The sequence below is a fragment of the Bradysia coprophila genome (genome assembly GCF_014529535.1).
Source record: "Bradysia coprophila strain Holo2 chromosome X unlocalized genomic scaffold, BU_Bcop_v1 contig_185, whole genome shotgun sequence".
NCBI lineage: Eukaryota > Metazoa > Arthropoda > Insecta > Diptera > Sciaridae > Bradysia > Bradysia coprophila.
This window is the reverse complement of record NW_023503305.1, coordinates 1,058,981-1,074,211: the sequence shown is the minus strand read 5'-3', so window position 1 is coordinate 1,074,211 and position 15,231 is coordinate 1,058,981. Positions and strand designations below refer to the sequence as shown.

The window sequence follows — 15,231 nt, the reverse complement described above, 5'->3', positions numbered from 1 at the left end:
CCCGTACGTTTACCCTATGATATTTTGCTTGTTTTGTATGCTGGCTAAAGGTGTGCGCCGGTCAAAAATTCAACGATATTTCTCGGCGGCTCGGCTCAGCCGCGGCGCGCCGATATATTTTGAATAATTTAAAAATAATTCATAGAAAAGTCAATGTTTTTACAGTTACTCATAAGAATACCTACTTCATTTCTAATCTAATACAAGATTTATGAGTTCCTGTGAACTCTGGTGTAAAACCAACAAAGTTTAATTTTTATTTAGTGAAACATACTAGACATCAAAATCTGAAGTGAAAGCATTTTTGCTCATAATGTCCACAGCTGGGCTTGAACTAGCAACCTCTGGTTTATAAATCCAGCGCTTATCCAACTCGACTAACTTCATTTCTTTCAAATTTTGAATCTTTGAAAATTTAATTCGAAGATACCAATAAACTGGGTTTGCTAATAGTCGAAAGAACAACGAAACTTCTAAAGTTCGTTGTTAAAAACTAATTACTTTAGTGGTACGACTCGAGTTTATTTTTCATAAAATGCAGAGGGATGGTCCATAAAGTACGTAACTCGAAAGAGTCACAGGTAGGTCTGGACATATTGTTACAGATAGTGCAAAATATTCAAAACTATATGGAAACGTAATTACGAGATATAATGATAAGTCTGGAAAATGCAGATTTTGTGGATCGCCCCAGAGCTTTAAAAAGTTTAGTTTAATTTACAATCCAATCGACGATATTCATTCCACATACGATTTACACGTTATAATACATACGTAAATGTCATAAAGTTGGAAATGCATGTGGAATGAATAGCGCTGATTGGATTGTAATAGTTACTTCTTATAATTCCGAGACTGTCCTATGACTAGTGACTCACTAGAGAGTAAAAAAAACTCTTCTTGAAATGCAAGGTGAGACAAGAGTCGAAAAAAAAAAAAAAAAAAAATACAAATTCAACACAAGATATTTGTAATATGACATTAGGGCAGATTGCGATTTTTATTTAATTTAATTTAATTTAGTTTTAAGTTGACGTAAAACAAGGAAATTAAAAGGAATTTTTCCATATAAAATGTATTGTCAATCGACTTATAAATCGAATGTTTTACGTCAAATTATAATAATAAGTAAAAATCGCAATTTTCTTATCATTCCACGCGGTTTCTCAGAAGGAAGTTTACGTTAAACATACATGATGTTTTACAGCACTCAACGAACCCTTTTAAATCGATGGAATATTCCATATACCTAAACAATAATAGAAATTATGCTTTTAAAAGACATTACGTGTTAAGAACGAAGATTTGCGATTGCTACCATTCAAAGAAACGCTAAGCTATTAGATATTTAGTTGAATGAGGCCCTAAACTTATTTTGTTGTCCAGCTGATGAAAATAGTCGGCGGCTGGCGGCGGCTGATGTCATATTTTTGTATCGGCGGCGGCGCTCGGCTAAGTACCTCCAGCCGGCGGCGCGCCGGCTATACTCGGCGGCGCACACCTCTAATGCTGGCATGGGAAAGAACACCCAGCACGGTTTTTCTTTCACACTACAATGAAAACCCACAAACTCCTGTGCACTGCTAATTTGGACTTATCTCCGATGAATTCGATCTTGCTGATGAAAATAAAAGTTTCAAAAAAAACAACAATTTTCAAACCTTTCACAGGCATCTGTTACCGTCTGTAAAATGTCTACGATCAACTTTAGAATCTTTTACTTCATTAATGCGAAAATGCTTTTTGCTATAAATAAGATCGTATTAGTCAGAGCTTGTCGTTTATTCCAGCAGTCTTTATCGATAGCAGATGATAGCTGTCCACAACAGGTTATCTGTGACACTGTCTCATACCATTCTTTGCAGAAGACAGCACATGAGCAGTGATGGGTCAGTGTTTTGTGAAACCAATTAATGGATCTGTTTGGTCTTAATGGTGCAGACAAGCTACATATTTATAAATGTTTATAAATTTGCTAACGATTCGATTAGCAACGAAAACCAATAGTTGCGGTAAGTGTCTCCTCCGCTAGAACCTCCACCTTATCCAGTAATCTACAACGATTCCAATAATGTATGGTATGGCGTCCGATACCTATTTCTTTCCCATTGATTTCACTGAATTGCCCCTTATGAATTTTATTGTTGAATGATTAATTTATCGATCTAAATATTCACAAAAAAAATTAATTTATTTCATCAGGAAAAGATCGTGAAAACATATTGTTGGATAAATAAAATACGTAAAAATGTTTACCTTGTCGAAACGACTCAACAAGACGTATGTAGTACTAGTACATACATACATGCAACTGTTGCTTTTAGTGAACATTTAGTTTTCAGTAGCAAGTGTTTTTTTGTTAAATTATTTTTAATAGGCAGACATGTCTTTGTGATGCACTAAATAAAAGTTTTGTTGAAAAGATTTCGTTAAGTAAATCCTACATAGTAAAACCACAGCATCATAGAGTGAGGGAGATAGAGGTAGCGAGAGTGCCGTAAGATAAATAATTTTAAAGAACAAAATGAATGAAATATTTTTCCGCAGATAAAGTTTTCCTCAACCCAAATCTTCAACCAAATTTAAGAAGTGTAGACGGAACGACTTTGTAATCGTTATCGTTTAATTGAGATGTTCAAATAGACAAATTATACTGTCGCTTTGAGGGCGGCGTAGTATCTGCCGTGTCGTTAAACCGTAACGAAATCAGTGTACAATAATTGCAGCACTCTGCAACATTATTAAAAATCATGGAGATTTATTCATCTGAATTATTGTGGTTAGTCATAACTGGATTTTTCGTTTCGTTCATTCTTGCTTTTGGAGTTGGTGCGAATGATGTATCTAATGCATTCGGAACATCGGTCGGCTCCGGCGTCCTGACATTTCGGCAAGCTTGCATCCTAGCTACCATTTTTGAGACTTCTGGTGCAGTCTTGTTAGGCTACAAAGTATCTGACACGATTCGGAAAGGAATCATTGATGTGAAAGACTATGAGGGAAGTGAAACTGAGCTGGCACTGGGAATGTTGTCGGCATTGGTTGGAAGTGCACTATGGATTCTTCTTGCCACCTATTTTAAACTTCCTGTTTCAACTACACATTCCATCGTTGGCTCGACGGTCGGATTCTCGTTAGTTGCCCGTGGTGCTGTTGGACTCAATTACAAAGTCTTGGGTAAAATTCGATGAAGATTTGATGGAGATTATTGTTCTTTATTGGTTATCGGTTTATTACGTGTTTCGTAGGTACTATTGCTGCCTCCTGGTTCGTTTCTCCCATAACTAGTGGATTCACTTGCGTTGTAATTCTCACAATAATTCGCAAGTGTATAATGGAAGCGAGAAATCCAATCAGCGCTGGACTAATTTCCTTGCCCATCATTTACGCATTAACAGTTTTCTTGAATGTGTTGACCGTTACTCTAAATGGATCCAAACGTGAGAGATCGTATTCGTGGAATTTGAAATTTATTTCCTCTCGATATTCCCTACAGTTCTCGGCATGGAAAATCTGGTATTGTGGCAAGTTTTCGCAATCAGTATCGGTGCTATGATAGTCGTTGCTATCGTATGTCAGCTGTTTGTGGTGCCATGGCAACGGAAGAAAATCTTAAACAAAGACGACACAGCTGAACCGAATTTATTCAGAAATTCAATCAGACAAAGTGTTGACTCGATAGTAACAGTGGCGACTTCCACTGTTTCTATCAACGCTCCCGTTCTGCAAAATCCAAAGATTGAGAGCGACGCAAAAGTTAACAGACTATTCCATTTCCTGCAGATACTCTCTGCGATATTCACCAGTTTCGCGCATGGCGGAAGTGATGTTAGGTAACGGACGAGATGATGTTTAGTTTAGATGATACATTGACCGACAAATCTGTCTTCAGCAATGCAATCGGTCCATTGATCGCCATATGGATGATTTACAAGGATGGATCTGTTCTACAAAAGGCTGAATCACCAATTTTACTTTTGCTCTATGGTGCCGTTGGAATGTGCGTCGGATTGTGGGTATTAGGGAAACGTGTTAACGACACAGTCGGACATAAACTTACAAAAATTCGTCCAACTACGTGAGCAATCGCAATTTTATTTTACAAATCGATAGATTCATTCTTTCCTTGGTAATCATTTTCAGAGGATTTTCAGTGGAAATTAGTGCAGCAATGACCGTACTGTTGGCCAGTAAACTGGGTATTCCCATTTCAAGTACACATTGTATTGTTGGTGGTATTGTTGCATCTGGTTGGATCTATGGTCGAGTCGAAGGGAACGTAGAGCAAACAGTGGACTGGTCACTATTTCGGTCGATTATTTATGCTTGGGTGATAACAGTGCCGGCAGCTGGTTCATGTAGCGCTCTCTTAATGTTAATTTTTAAATATTCGTTAATTTCCTGACGAGAGGTAAAGAGAACGTTCGCGCATTTCATCTTAAGCCTTTAATTTATTGTAAAAATTAACATTTAGCGATATCAAACGAAGTGCCTGTCTCGTCTGTATGAGCATATTGTTATCAATAAAAACGAAATTCAATTTCGCTTGGATTTAGTTTCTTTAATATTGTCAATAAATAACATTCAAATAGATTACATTCAACCTAATGTTGCTTGGCAGGAACAATTGTGCAATTAATTTCTTTTTCGGTCGGAAAACCATCTACAAAACGGCTAGGTTATTGACCCCTTGTACATCAAAATTTTTCATACCAAGCAAACAGCAAGGAACAACAAAAAAATAAAATTCAAATAACTCGAAGAGAACTGAATGACACAACAGCTTTGACTAGGAGTGCCCGTAATTTGTTATTTACTAAGCACAATTCATTCAGTTCTGATTTTCTACATCGGTGTGATCAATCAACGGGTCAACTTTATACCCCAAGTCAATGGAAGCCCTAATATGCGCCATCAAACTAATCGATCCACTGCGGATCGATTCCTGTGTAATGATCTCCTTCAATGTTTCCTCTCTGCTACAAAAGATCACATTCTCCGACGAAATATAACTCTGCAGCTTTGTGTCCAAATTTTGAAGTACCAACACTTGCCGGTGCTCCTTCAAATCTTTGGCTAAACTACACAGTCCCTAAATTGAAAATGTGAAAATAGAACTAAAATTCCCCCGACTTCCATTCAACTTACTTGTGCGGCTGTATAATCCAAGCCGGTGATTTTGATGCATTCGATAACAACGGGAACCTTAAAGTCAGCAGCATACAATGCCTTGTTTACCATTTGGCGTAAATGGTCGATACCCGGGAAAAACATTCCAATGTTCAAGGTCACATGGATGTACTGCATGTTGTCGATGTCCTCTGCTTTTACGGTAGTCTCTGGCCTGGCCCACATGTACAACAGATGCAATACGTTTAACACCACTCCGAACAAGAGACCAATTTCTACACCAACAGCTAGACACACAATGAAACAACCACACCAGGCCCAAAAATCACGCTTTGAATTTCGCCACAAATGCAGCGGCAGCTTGAAGTCAATCTGAAAACGAATTCGATTGATGAGAGTAAGTTTGTTTAAATCTATCAGACCAAACCAACCATAAACATCACAGCAATGGTTAGGACTGCAGCTAACGTTGCTTTTGGAATGAAGTAAAAATACGGAGTCAATAAGCTCAACGCTAGCAACGTGATCGTGGCCGAATAAATTCCAGCAAACGGAGTTCTTACTCCGCTGGCATGGCTTACAGCTGATCTTGTAAATGCTCCACAAGTCGGCATCGACGATACACAGGAGCCAAGAAGATTGCATATGCCCAATGTAAACATCTCCTGGGTAGCGTCAACCGTTGATCCAGTACCTAGATGATAAAACATTTCGATGTTTCTTGCATATATTCGATCAATTTTAGCTGCAACACATACTGAACGCCTTAGCGATGGCTACGTTGGCTAGAACAGCCACCAATGGTACAACGGCGATTCCAGTTCCCAGGTCCGTGCATATTTGAATGAAACCGATTGTCTGATTATTGTGTTCGAACTGAAATGGAGGCAATGAGAAGCTCGGAATACCAGGTTCAACATTTCCTGTAATAGAGCAAAGGTCATGCAATCAACCAACACGATCAATTTTTCAGAGTTTTCGGCTCAGTCATTCTTACCAGATAGTTTAAATGGTGCAGTCCCAATTGCCCATTGATATGCAACACATGATGTGATTATAACAATCAAAACATTCCTCGCTTGACTCAAATACCAAATGAATTTGTTAAATACTTTGGCCCAATTGGTTTCCGATTTGAGCTTTGCGTCTTTCAATTGCTGCATGATGGTGACAAAAGAATGATTAGAATTTGTGAATTAAAATGCTTTTTGATTTTACAAACATACCCTCAATAGCAGCAGAAAAACGCAACAGATCAGACCCAGTACACCATCCCACAATTGGCTATCACCAATATAAACAATCAGATTGTACAGTGAGTCAGCAAAACCCTTCGACGAGTAACTTATTCCGAGGAGATTTTTCAGCTGTGCTCCTATAATGATTAGTGATGTTGCTGAAGTAAAGGCATTGGTAACCGGTACCGATATGAAATCCACGACGAATCCTTTTAAAAATATCAATTTTGTCAGTGCACATGGAATGTAATCATTAGTTGCACACCTAATCTGAGGATGCCCATTAATAATTCAATGCAACCAGCTAGAAATGTTAATACTATCGCATATTGCGGTGGTTTGTCTAATGTATACTGTAATGTAAGTAGCGACATCAATGAAGTGGGCCCGATTGATACTTCCTTAATGGTTCCAAAGAATACGTAGATTAAGGAACCTTCATACAAATTGAAAATCACAATATTGTCAGCTGTGTCCAATGTATCATAGTAACATACCCATAAATGCCGAATATAAGCCATACTGTGATGGTAATCCCGCCAAAGCAGCGTAAGCAATTGCTTGCGGAATGATAGTCAATCCTAATGTTATGCCGGCTATTAGATCACCGATAGCGGTGTCTTTGTCATACTTTCGTATCCATGACAGTATAAATATGCGTTTCTTCAGTTGTCCTTTCCAATTTATGGACGGTTTCAGTTTTAGAATTCGCTTCGGACGGTCTTCCGGATCGTCAATGCCCCGGAGTCGATGTGATTCGGCTTCATTTTCTAACACTAAGTTGAAGTGGAAAAATATTTTTTGACAATTACAGTCTTTTCAGGCTTATCATACTGTGGTTAGCATACTAAGAAACGTTAGGCCATCGTTCTACTATTGCAACACGACAGAGTGTTGTTAGAACGCCATTAGAACAATATAAACCAGGTACGATAGTCCTCATTAATCTGTTACAGACGGTTGTCACTTGCTATTGACAACACCAGCAATAATAAACAACAAGCTTTGACAAATGAGGTATTATATAGCAAAAATCGTGGTCAAAACAAATGAAGTAAAAGATTTCTGAAATCAATCTTTGAAAATCTTCGATAAAATGAAGTAATAGATCAGATAGTAAAACTGCCGTCTGTGACAGGTTAATTTTTATGATTTGACAACAGTTTTCTAACATTCAATGAATCGTCCAGAGTTCAATCGGTATCGTGTAACACTGTAGATGTACACACTAAGTGCTTAGGTATGCGATTCCCTGATCACTTACTACACGATATGCTTCAAATCAACAAGTAGAAAAAACTGAGATACGACAGATGAGCCAGAAGAGATGAGAGAGCCTGCGAGCTCGGATAACCCTCTCTTGGCTCTGCAAGTTCCGTCAAACATTTTGGCTGTAGTATACAGGTGTACACACACGTCATGACATAACTAGATTTATACTCAGGTTCTATTATATTCGTAACAATTCATTAACCGTTTCGTCAAGGAGACCGTTCAGCTACTACATAAAATTTGTTTCGTTACAGTGAACCGCTTACGTTTATTAATCAACTATTATTTTTACCATATCCGCTATTCACTTGGCCAATGTACGAGAACCGAATCTCTTCTTGTTCTTCCACCGATTTACTAATGGACTCAACCATTTCAAAGATATGCAAACTACTAAATCGCTTTTTTCTCTTTTCATAATATCAAATTTACGAGTAATAAATTTGATAATGATGATCATCAAAATAATTACACACACACAAGGTACGCATAAAGGATTTACGAACGAAAAAAAAAAAAATTATAAAAAATAAATTCAAATAAAACGGAAATGTAAATATTTGTTCGTCTAAGTCAATTACGTTGATTAGATAACTCGCTATGAATGAAGAATGAATTTTTGATGATTTGATAACCGTTAGGGGCCGTTCATAAATTACGTAACGCTAGAGGGGGGAGGGGGGGGTATGAGGCAAGCGTTACGGTTCTAACAAAATTGGGTCAAACTTGACCCTTTTAGCGTTACAGACCCGGGGGGGGGGGTCTGAAAAATGTTGATTTTTGCGTTACGTAATTTATGAACGGCCCCTTACAATATTCTAAACGATTATGTATAATTCACCCTATAATCATGTTGCAACATTGAGCATGAGATGTTCATGTACAGTGAGCACAAAGTAAATACAAATCTTAAAGTTTTTGCGTATCGCAGATCTCTTTCTCTGACAATCATTATTGTCTATGACTCAGCGGAAGACAAATGATTGAACAAAGAACAAGCCGAACAGACATGAGAAGTCGAATTTTTAGCGTTAATATGTTGAGAGACATTATCGTTTGATTGTTTATTCAAAAATTTGTTTTTTTTCGGAGATTTATTCCACAAATCGAACCATTTGCCAATGTGAGAAATTTCTAATAAACAAGGCATCAGAACAGTCGGAGCGTTTGCTGCGACTTAGCCCCGTACAACCCGTAATCCTATTTCGTCCGCAACCATAATACGTCCGTAGCCCTAATAAGCCCGGAACCCTAATACGTCTACAACCCTTGCGTCTGTTACCAAAATGCAAGTCAAGTTGGGCATTGTCAAATTTACTGAAACTGTTCATTTTTAAAATTGCGCATAGCGCAATTACGAAAGCCCGTACGAAGTACCTTTCAAATAAAACCAACAATTTACGACATTATTTTAGAAACCCAAAATTTTTTGCCAACTTTCCATTGGGTATTCAAATGAAACCTCTCAAATGAAACAAAAACTAGCAAAATCGGTTGAGATTTACTCGATTTATGTGCAGAAAACACTTAGGGCCGAGTAGCGGCCTTAGTCCAAGGGCCCTAATTTGAAACTTTTTTCGTCACGTTCTTTTCGGTATTCAATTACCTTCCATAAAAAACTAAATCTAGCAAAATCGGATGAGATTTACTCGATTTATGTGCAAAAAACACTTAGGGCCGAGTAACGACCTTTGAGCCCTCCCAACAAGCCCACGTTGCATCTTACCCCAAAACAATGTTCAGCAACTTTGTTCTACTCGTCAATACCTTTCATTTAATATATCACAAGCAGCTATTGCGTGCGTATTTCGGTAGATATCGTCGAAAGACTGAAAAACACCTATAGGGCCCTAGCTCTGGAGGGGCCGACCCTACCATGCCCATTTTCGAACTTGACCTTACTTTTGTCGATACCAATCGGGAAAAAAAAGAATTTTGAAAAAAGGTTGTGATTTACTCAAGCTAGAGGGGTCACGGACGGACGGACGGACGGACATTTTTTTTATTGCGGATTCGTCATCTATGAACATAACCGAATGCTTTGCCCTTACTGTCTGCTTCCAATTCGACGTGTTACAAACGGCATATTAATCTTATAAGCCCCCAGTACTTCGTACGGGGCTAAAAACTCGAGTAAACACTTCGTCGTTGTGGGTGATTCTGTGTGCACATGTGACGTAATTTTGTGGTTACATTAAACATACGGTTTTTATAATTTAAAGTCACATGGGATTGTTAATCAACGAAGGTTGTAGTATAACCTTCCGTTGACTGGCAATTTCTAGCAACTTACAACCATATGCATTAGCAATCAGGAGTAAATTCAGATGACAGACAAGAATCCAAACATTCGGATTTGTTTGTTCAGATGATCGTTCTATCGAATTTTTTCAGATTTTTTAATGATTATCGGTGAGTCCAGTGGATCCTACTAAATTTTGACTAATGGAATCGCTGATGGAAATAACGTTTTTGAGTACTATCAAGGTCTTCAATTACAAAAAATAGTTCAAAATCTTAACTGTAGCGGGTAACTTTGTCTCCAGATCTAGATTAGCTTCTACAGATGTAGCACCCCATATCAAAAATGCAGCTGTGACAAAATGTAGGTTACCTGGAGACAAAGTTACCGCTCCAGGTGAAGTTTTCAACTTTTTTTTTGTCAGTATTGAGCTTTTTACGTTGTAACGAAGAAACTTCCGCATTCATTTTTTTCAAATGAACCCATATTGTCACACTTGAATAAAAACGTTTTTAGCATTTATCATCTAGTCTGTGTAGTCACATCTGCTGGCCCCCCAGACTTAGTAAACCTTTGCACTTAATGTGTCAACTTGGTTGATAACATGGGCCAGTAAGTATTCTGCTATTAAATTGTAATATGGACACTGAGTCCACCCAGCTCTACATTCTTGGGTAATCTTTCGATCAAAATTAGACACTCCTCGTAATTACACATAGTGTACTTCTTAGGATGTAACGATTACGAAGATACATTTTTAAATAATTCACGAAGCGCTAATTGAACACAAATTGCCAATCAATTATAACCATTAAAGCAATAATTATTTCTCCACGCACACACTCACACTGCACATTAAATTCAATTATTGAATCAGTAAATTTTACGTACTTGCAATCAACGTCTATGAGAATACAAAAATTTTTCTTATATGACAACCACTACAGAACAAATGACGAAAATCTTCAACTAAAATAATAAATTAAAAAATCGGTTTTTACCTTACGTTCAGTTTCTTTTTAAACTTTATCAGAAAATCCCGGCAATAATTGTAAGATGTTATCATTTTTGGCGGACTGTTCGCTCTCAAAACTTTGATTGAGAACATTTTCCGTCAGAGTGGGACTTTCGGAAGTTTTCAATCAAATAATTGTTTTGTATCATTATCGTATTGTACATTTTCGATTAAATTAAGGGATGGATTTAACCTAGGGTCAGATAAACATCGAAAATGTCTTTGCACTTACAAGAAAATCGTTTGTTAAAAAAATCTCCAAATTCGTTGAAAATTGTTCCAAAAAAATTTCAATTTCGTTGAAAATCCTTCAAAACATCCTTGAAAATTAAAATTTAAAAAAATCAAAAAATAGTCGGTAAAAATTGCGTGAAAATGTTAGAAATCCTTTTCAAATCGAAATAAAAGATTTTTTAAAATCGAAGAAAATCCTTTTGCACTAAAATACATGATATACTCGCATGCAACGTTCCAATTAAGAAAATCGTGTACATCGATTGTAGCGTGAAATTCGACTCACACCGTCAAGTTTCATTGAAAAATGCTTCGATTGAAAATTTTGAATTTTAATATAGCGGTTTGTTTAAATGTTCCGTAGAATTCTTAGAGTTCGGGCCTGGTTGGTTTTTAAGCCATTTATCGACTGATAATAATTTGAATCAACTTGAAAGATTTTAGTGTAACTTAAGCATCAATTTTATGGAGGAAACGATATACCGTCCAATAAAAGTGAACGACATAAACTGATTGAAATTCCAATTCGTTTGTAAACTTTCAATTCGTTTTAACAAAGCGAACTGATTGAGAGTAAAAAATGAAGAACAAATACTATAAGAACCGGGAATCATCCCAATGAGTCATAATCGTAAAATAAGAAGACAAAACTTTGTCCCGATGTGAAGAGCAAGTCTTTCCCTTCTCCCCCACTCGGCCGTTTTATAACATTCATCCGCATCAAACTGCAATTTAGGGACACGGCTATTTAGACTGTAATTCATATAACAATCGACCGAGAGACTTCAAGTGAATAGTTATTAATAGGCTTGTCAATATTGACACAACTAACATAAACTTAAGTGATCCACATTTTTTTGTCGGTTAATGGTGTAAAATGTGTACCTAAATAAAATAAATAAGCAAATGGTGTGATAAAGCAATTAGCTATTTACGTTGAAGCTGGCGCTGAACCTTCAATGTTGTAATATCATTTTTTGTTGGAGGAAAATACAGATTAAAAGATTCATTTTATTTGTGTAGATTCACAAAACCAAAATGAAAACGACCGCTTTATTGCCAATTCCTAAAATAAAATGTGTCTGTGGCGGCGTTTTCAACATTCCACCATGATTTCCGGCTTTTGCTCTAGAAACTCAAGATTATGACGATTCAGTGCTTAGCAAAATCTTTTTTATACTTTTCAAATACTAGACGAACGGTTGAAAATGTCACTCATAAACTAAGTCATGGTCACTTCAAAAGGATGATCAAAATGAAATGGTCGAAAAATGTGGTACTCGTAGATGAGTTATGCTGGGAGTGTAACTCCATGGAGGAATCCTGATCGAAATCAAAGCTGCTTCAATTGCTAATAAGAAATGAATTGAATGCAATTACATAATTGGTTTTTACAATCATCAACAAACTCTTGCTGCCATCAGCCATATGTTATCCACAGTAACAACAAAAATAAGCAATGACCCTCGTTTAATGGTGTGTTATATAGTGGAATGCATGTTAAAACGAATGAAGCAATAGATTTTGTGTCAATGGGCGATTCTTTTAACAACAGAAGTAACAGACTTTAATGATTATATCGCGCCGAGATACACATATAGTATCAAACAAAATATTAGGAGTCTAAGAAGTCGCATCAACTCAGACTTAATTGCTCATTGGATAACATTTCAAAAATGTATGTACATTATATTCAGTAGGTATCTTTAGATGTGTCGATTAAGACCATTCAAAAAGTGCAACAGCAGTGAAAAACAAATTTTGCTGTTACGAGTTAAGATGCTATACATATCGAACCGTTGGTTCTCTGACAAGATTAATAATTCCGAGGTTTCCTTATCTGCAAATACTGTGTATGGTCATGATGTTTGATTCATTATTCGATTGGCATTATAAATTCACAAATAGGTTGGGCATGTAAAGACAATGGACAATCCAATGTTATGAAATAGTTATTTACTTGGTCAAAAAGTTGAAAAGTAGAGTTTTCGTGTGAATTTTGTTGATCCGAGGCGAAGCCAATAATAAACACACGAAACTAGACTTTTCATTTTTATCCTGAGTTATGTAATGGATTATATTTCTGTGTGGTAGGACTAGCATTATGTATCAGCTCGGAGAGGGAGTTTGGGTTTATCTTTGCATAAACGAAATCATTTAACATGAGTTGAACGCGGTAGACAGAATTTTCTATCAGATCGTAAGAGGTGTTTTTTATTTCAATTATTTGTGAGCTGATCAATGAATATTTAGATTGTCAGTTTTTGCCAATTTATTTCAAAATGTAGCGGAAACTCTAAAATAGCTCAACCTCACCGGATTTTCCCTTTTACGAAATGTATGCTCAATCTCTATAGGTGAGCAGGAATTTAACAAAAGCGTATACTTCATACATTTTGCTGTACACAGTGGGAAAGGGTCTAATAATCATACTTTTTTGCGCGTGCATTTCTTGAATGACCCTTTAGTCTACATGTCTTTAACGAGAAATTCTACGGCAAATTTGACCTCAAAATTTAACAAATGTAACAAACGCAATTACTAAATGAAACCTAGAGTGATGGTTAAGGCAGCTATGCTGCCTTCTCGCATTCAGTTGTAGGCATTGGGTGCAGCTAAAATATACTAGTTTCGTTCTTAATTCAAGAACATCATCAGGGCTGTAATAAAAATAATTCATTGATAAAAACACAAATCATTGCTGTATAAAGAGACACAGCGTACCTATGTATAACTACATTCGTACAAAATAGCAAAAACTGCCCACAACAAAGGTTCCGTCTGCATAAATCATAAATAAAACAGATTATAAGAAAATGCTACTCGCACTACATTAGCAAAATCAACTTACAGAAACAAACACTCCGTGTAAAAACATTAAAAAAATCAGAAAAAACTCCTCCACAACCGGCAAAATCACTACAGTAACTTTGAAAACATAAAAAGCCACTTCCTAGAAAAGCTTTGCCATCCGTTTTACAAAAGTACGACTAACAAAACTTTAATGGCATTCTCATTCGGCGCGACAATTCAAATGATGTTATTGTATGCAGTCGCTATAAAAACTGATTCTTTCTGTTTGTTGATGCAATTTGGGTTCTTCCTTATGTGGATCATTTCTAAAACACAACGTTTCTTCTTGTTGTATTCAAATTCGAGGATTTCTACATCGTCCCACTTCGGTTCATGATTTAATGTAACATCATGTTCGGTGATGGCACTATGATCAATGTTCTTGATCTTGGCGTTGTATTTATGCTGGTACATTCTTCTTTTCAACTTCTGTTTCGTCTGTCTAATGTAAATGGCATCGCAAGAGCATGGGACTTTGTAAACAACATTAGATTGTTCCAACTTGACTGTCTTATCTTTCAGTCTACTGAAACAACATTTTTTAACATTATTGTCACCTCTACCAACTGTTGTAAAATGTTCTTTGCAAATTGATTTCAGACTTTCAAACAAGCCTCTGGAATACGGAATTGCTACAGTTGGCTTATCATGTTGCAGTCCATGAGCTGGTAGTGGATCGTGGGTTGAACGGCTGTCTTTTTCTGCAATCTTCAACTTCGTTTTACTAATGATGTCTTCCGTCAATTTGCTAGGATATCCATTAGACTGCAACGTGTTCCTTAGTAATTGGAAATTTTGTTCTTGAAAATCTGGGTCAGATAGTACCAAAATCTTTTCAGTCAACAAAGCGACTGTGTTTTTCTTGTAGGCCAATGGAAGGTGGGATTCAAAATTCATGTATCTGCCTGACCATGATGGTTTATGATACCAATCCAATTTAATACTACAACCGTCTCTTATGATAACCAATTCTAAAAACGAAATTCTTTGATTGGATTCTTTTTCAATGGTGAATTGTACATGTGGGTTGTAGTCATTAAATGCTTTCAGAATCTGATCTGCTTTGTCCTCTGGAACCGCTGTGAGTATATCATCAACATATCTCCAGAAGAAAGGTAGCTTGAAACCAAGCTTATTGATGACCACTTCTTCCAGAATTTCAAGAATTAAATCTGCAAAAACTGGTGATGACGGTGAACCCATTGGTGCGCCAAAAATTTGTTTATAAAAGATCTTACATCTTCTGG

General features: G+C 36.7%; 2 protein-coding genes across 4 annotated transcripts; one reads left to right on the top strand and one right to left on the bottom strand.

The window, feature by feature from the left end:
* The first annotated feature begins 2,223 nt into the window (after positions 1-2,223).
* LOC119068474 (sodium-dependent phosphate transporter 2-like) lies at positions 2,224-4,544 on the top strand. Of its 2 annotated transcripts, XM_037172082.1 has the most exons (6): positions 2,224-2,483; positions 2,548-3,177; positions 3,249-3,440; positions 3,497-3,833; positions 3,893-4,078; positions 4,144-4,544. In XM_037172082.1, exons 2-6 carry the CDS (start codon positions 2,751-2,753, stop codon positions 4,403-4,405), a joined length of 1,404 nt encoding a protein of 467 aa, XP_037027977.1. In that variant the 5' UTR covers positions 2,224-2,483; positions 2,548-2,750; the 3' UTR covers positions 4,406-4,544. The 2 variants fall into 2 exon arrangements, with proteins under 2 accessions (XP_037027977.1, XP_037027978.1); XM_037172083.1 differs by lacking the exon at positions 2,224-2,483 and having other exon boundaries at positions 2,502-3,177.
* Positions 4,545-4,546: 2 nt separating this feature from the next.
* Positions 4,547-10,847, bottom strand: LOC119068453 (sodium-independent sulfate anion transporter-like). 2 transcript variants are annotated; one of them, XM_037172034.1, is made up of 9 exons: positions 10,774-10,847; positions 6,866-7,144; positions 6,634-6,804; positions 6,357-6,577; positions 6,128-6,287; positions 5,889-6,053; positions 5,562-5,824; positions 5,149-5,502; positions 4,547-5,092 (listed from the first exon to the last, which is right to left on the bottom strand). In XM_037172034.1, coding segments are annotated over exons 1-9 (1,875 nt in total). In that variant the 5' UTR covers positions 10,775-10,847; the 3' UTR covers positions 4,547-4,831. The 2 variants fall into 2 exon arrangements, with proteins under 2 accessions (XP_037027929.1, XP_037027928.1); XM_037172033.1 differs by lacking the exon at positions 10,774-10,847 and adding an exon at positions 7,933-8,065.
* Between the last annotated feature and the right edge of the window lie 4,384 nt (positions 10,848-15,231).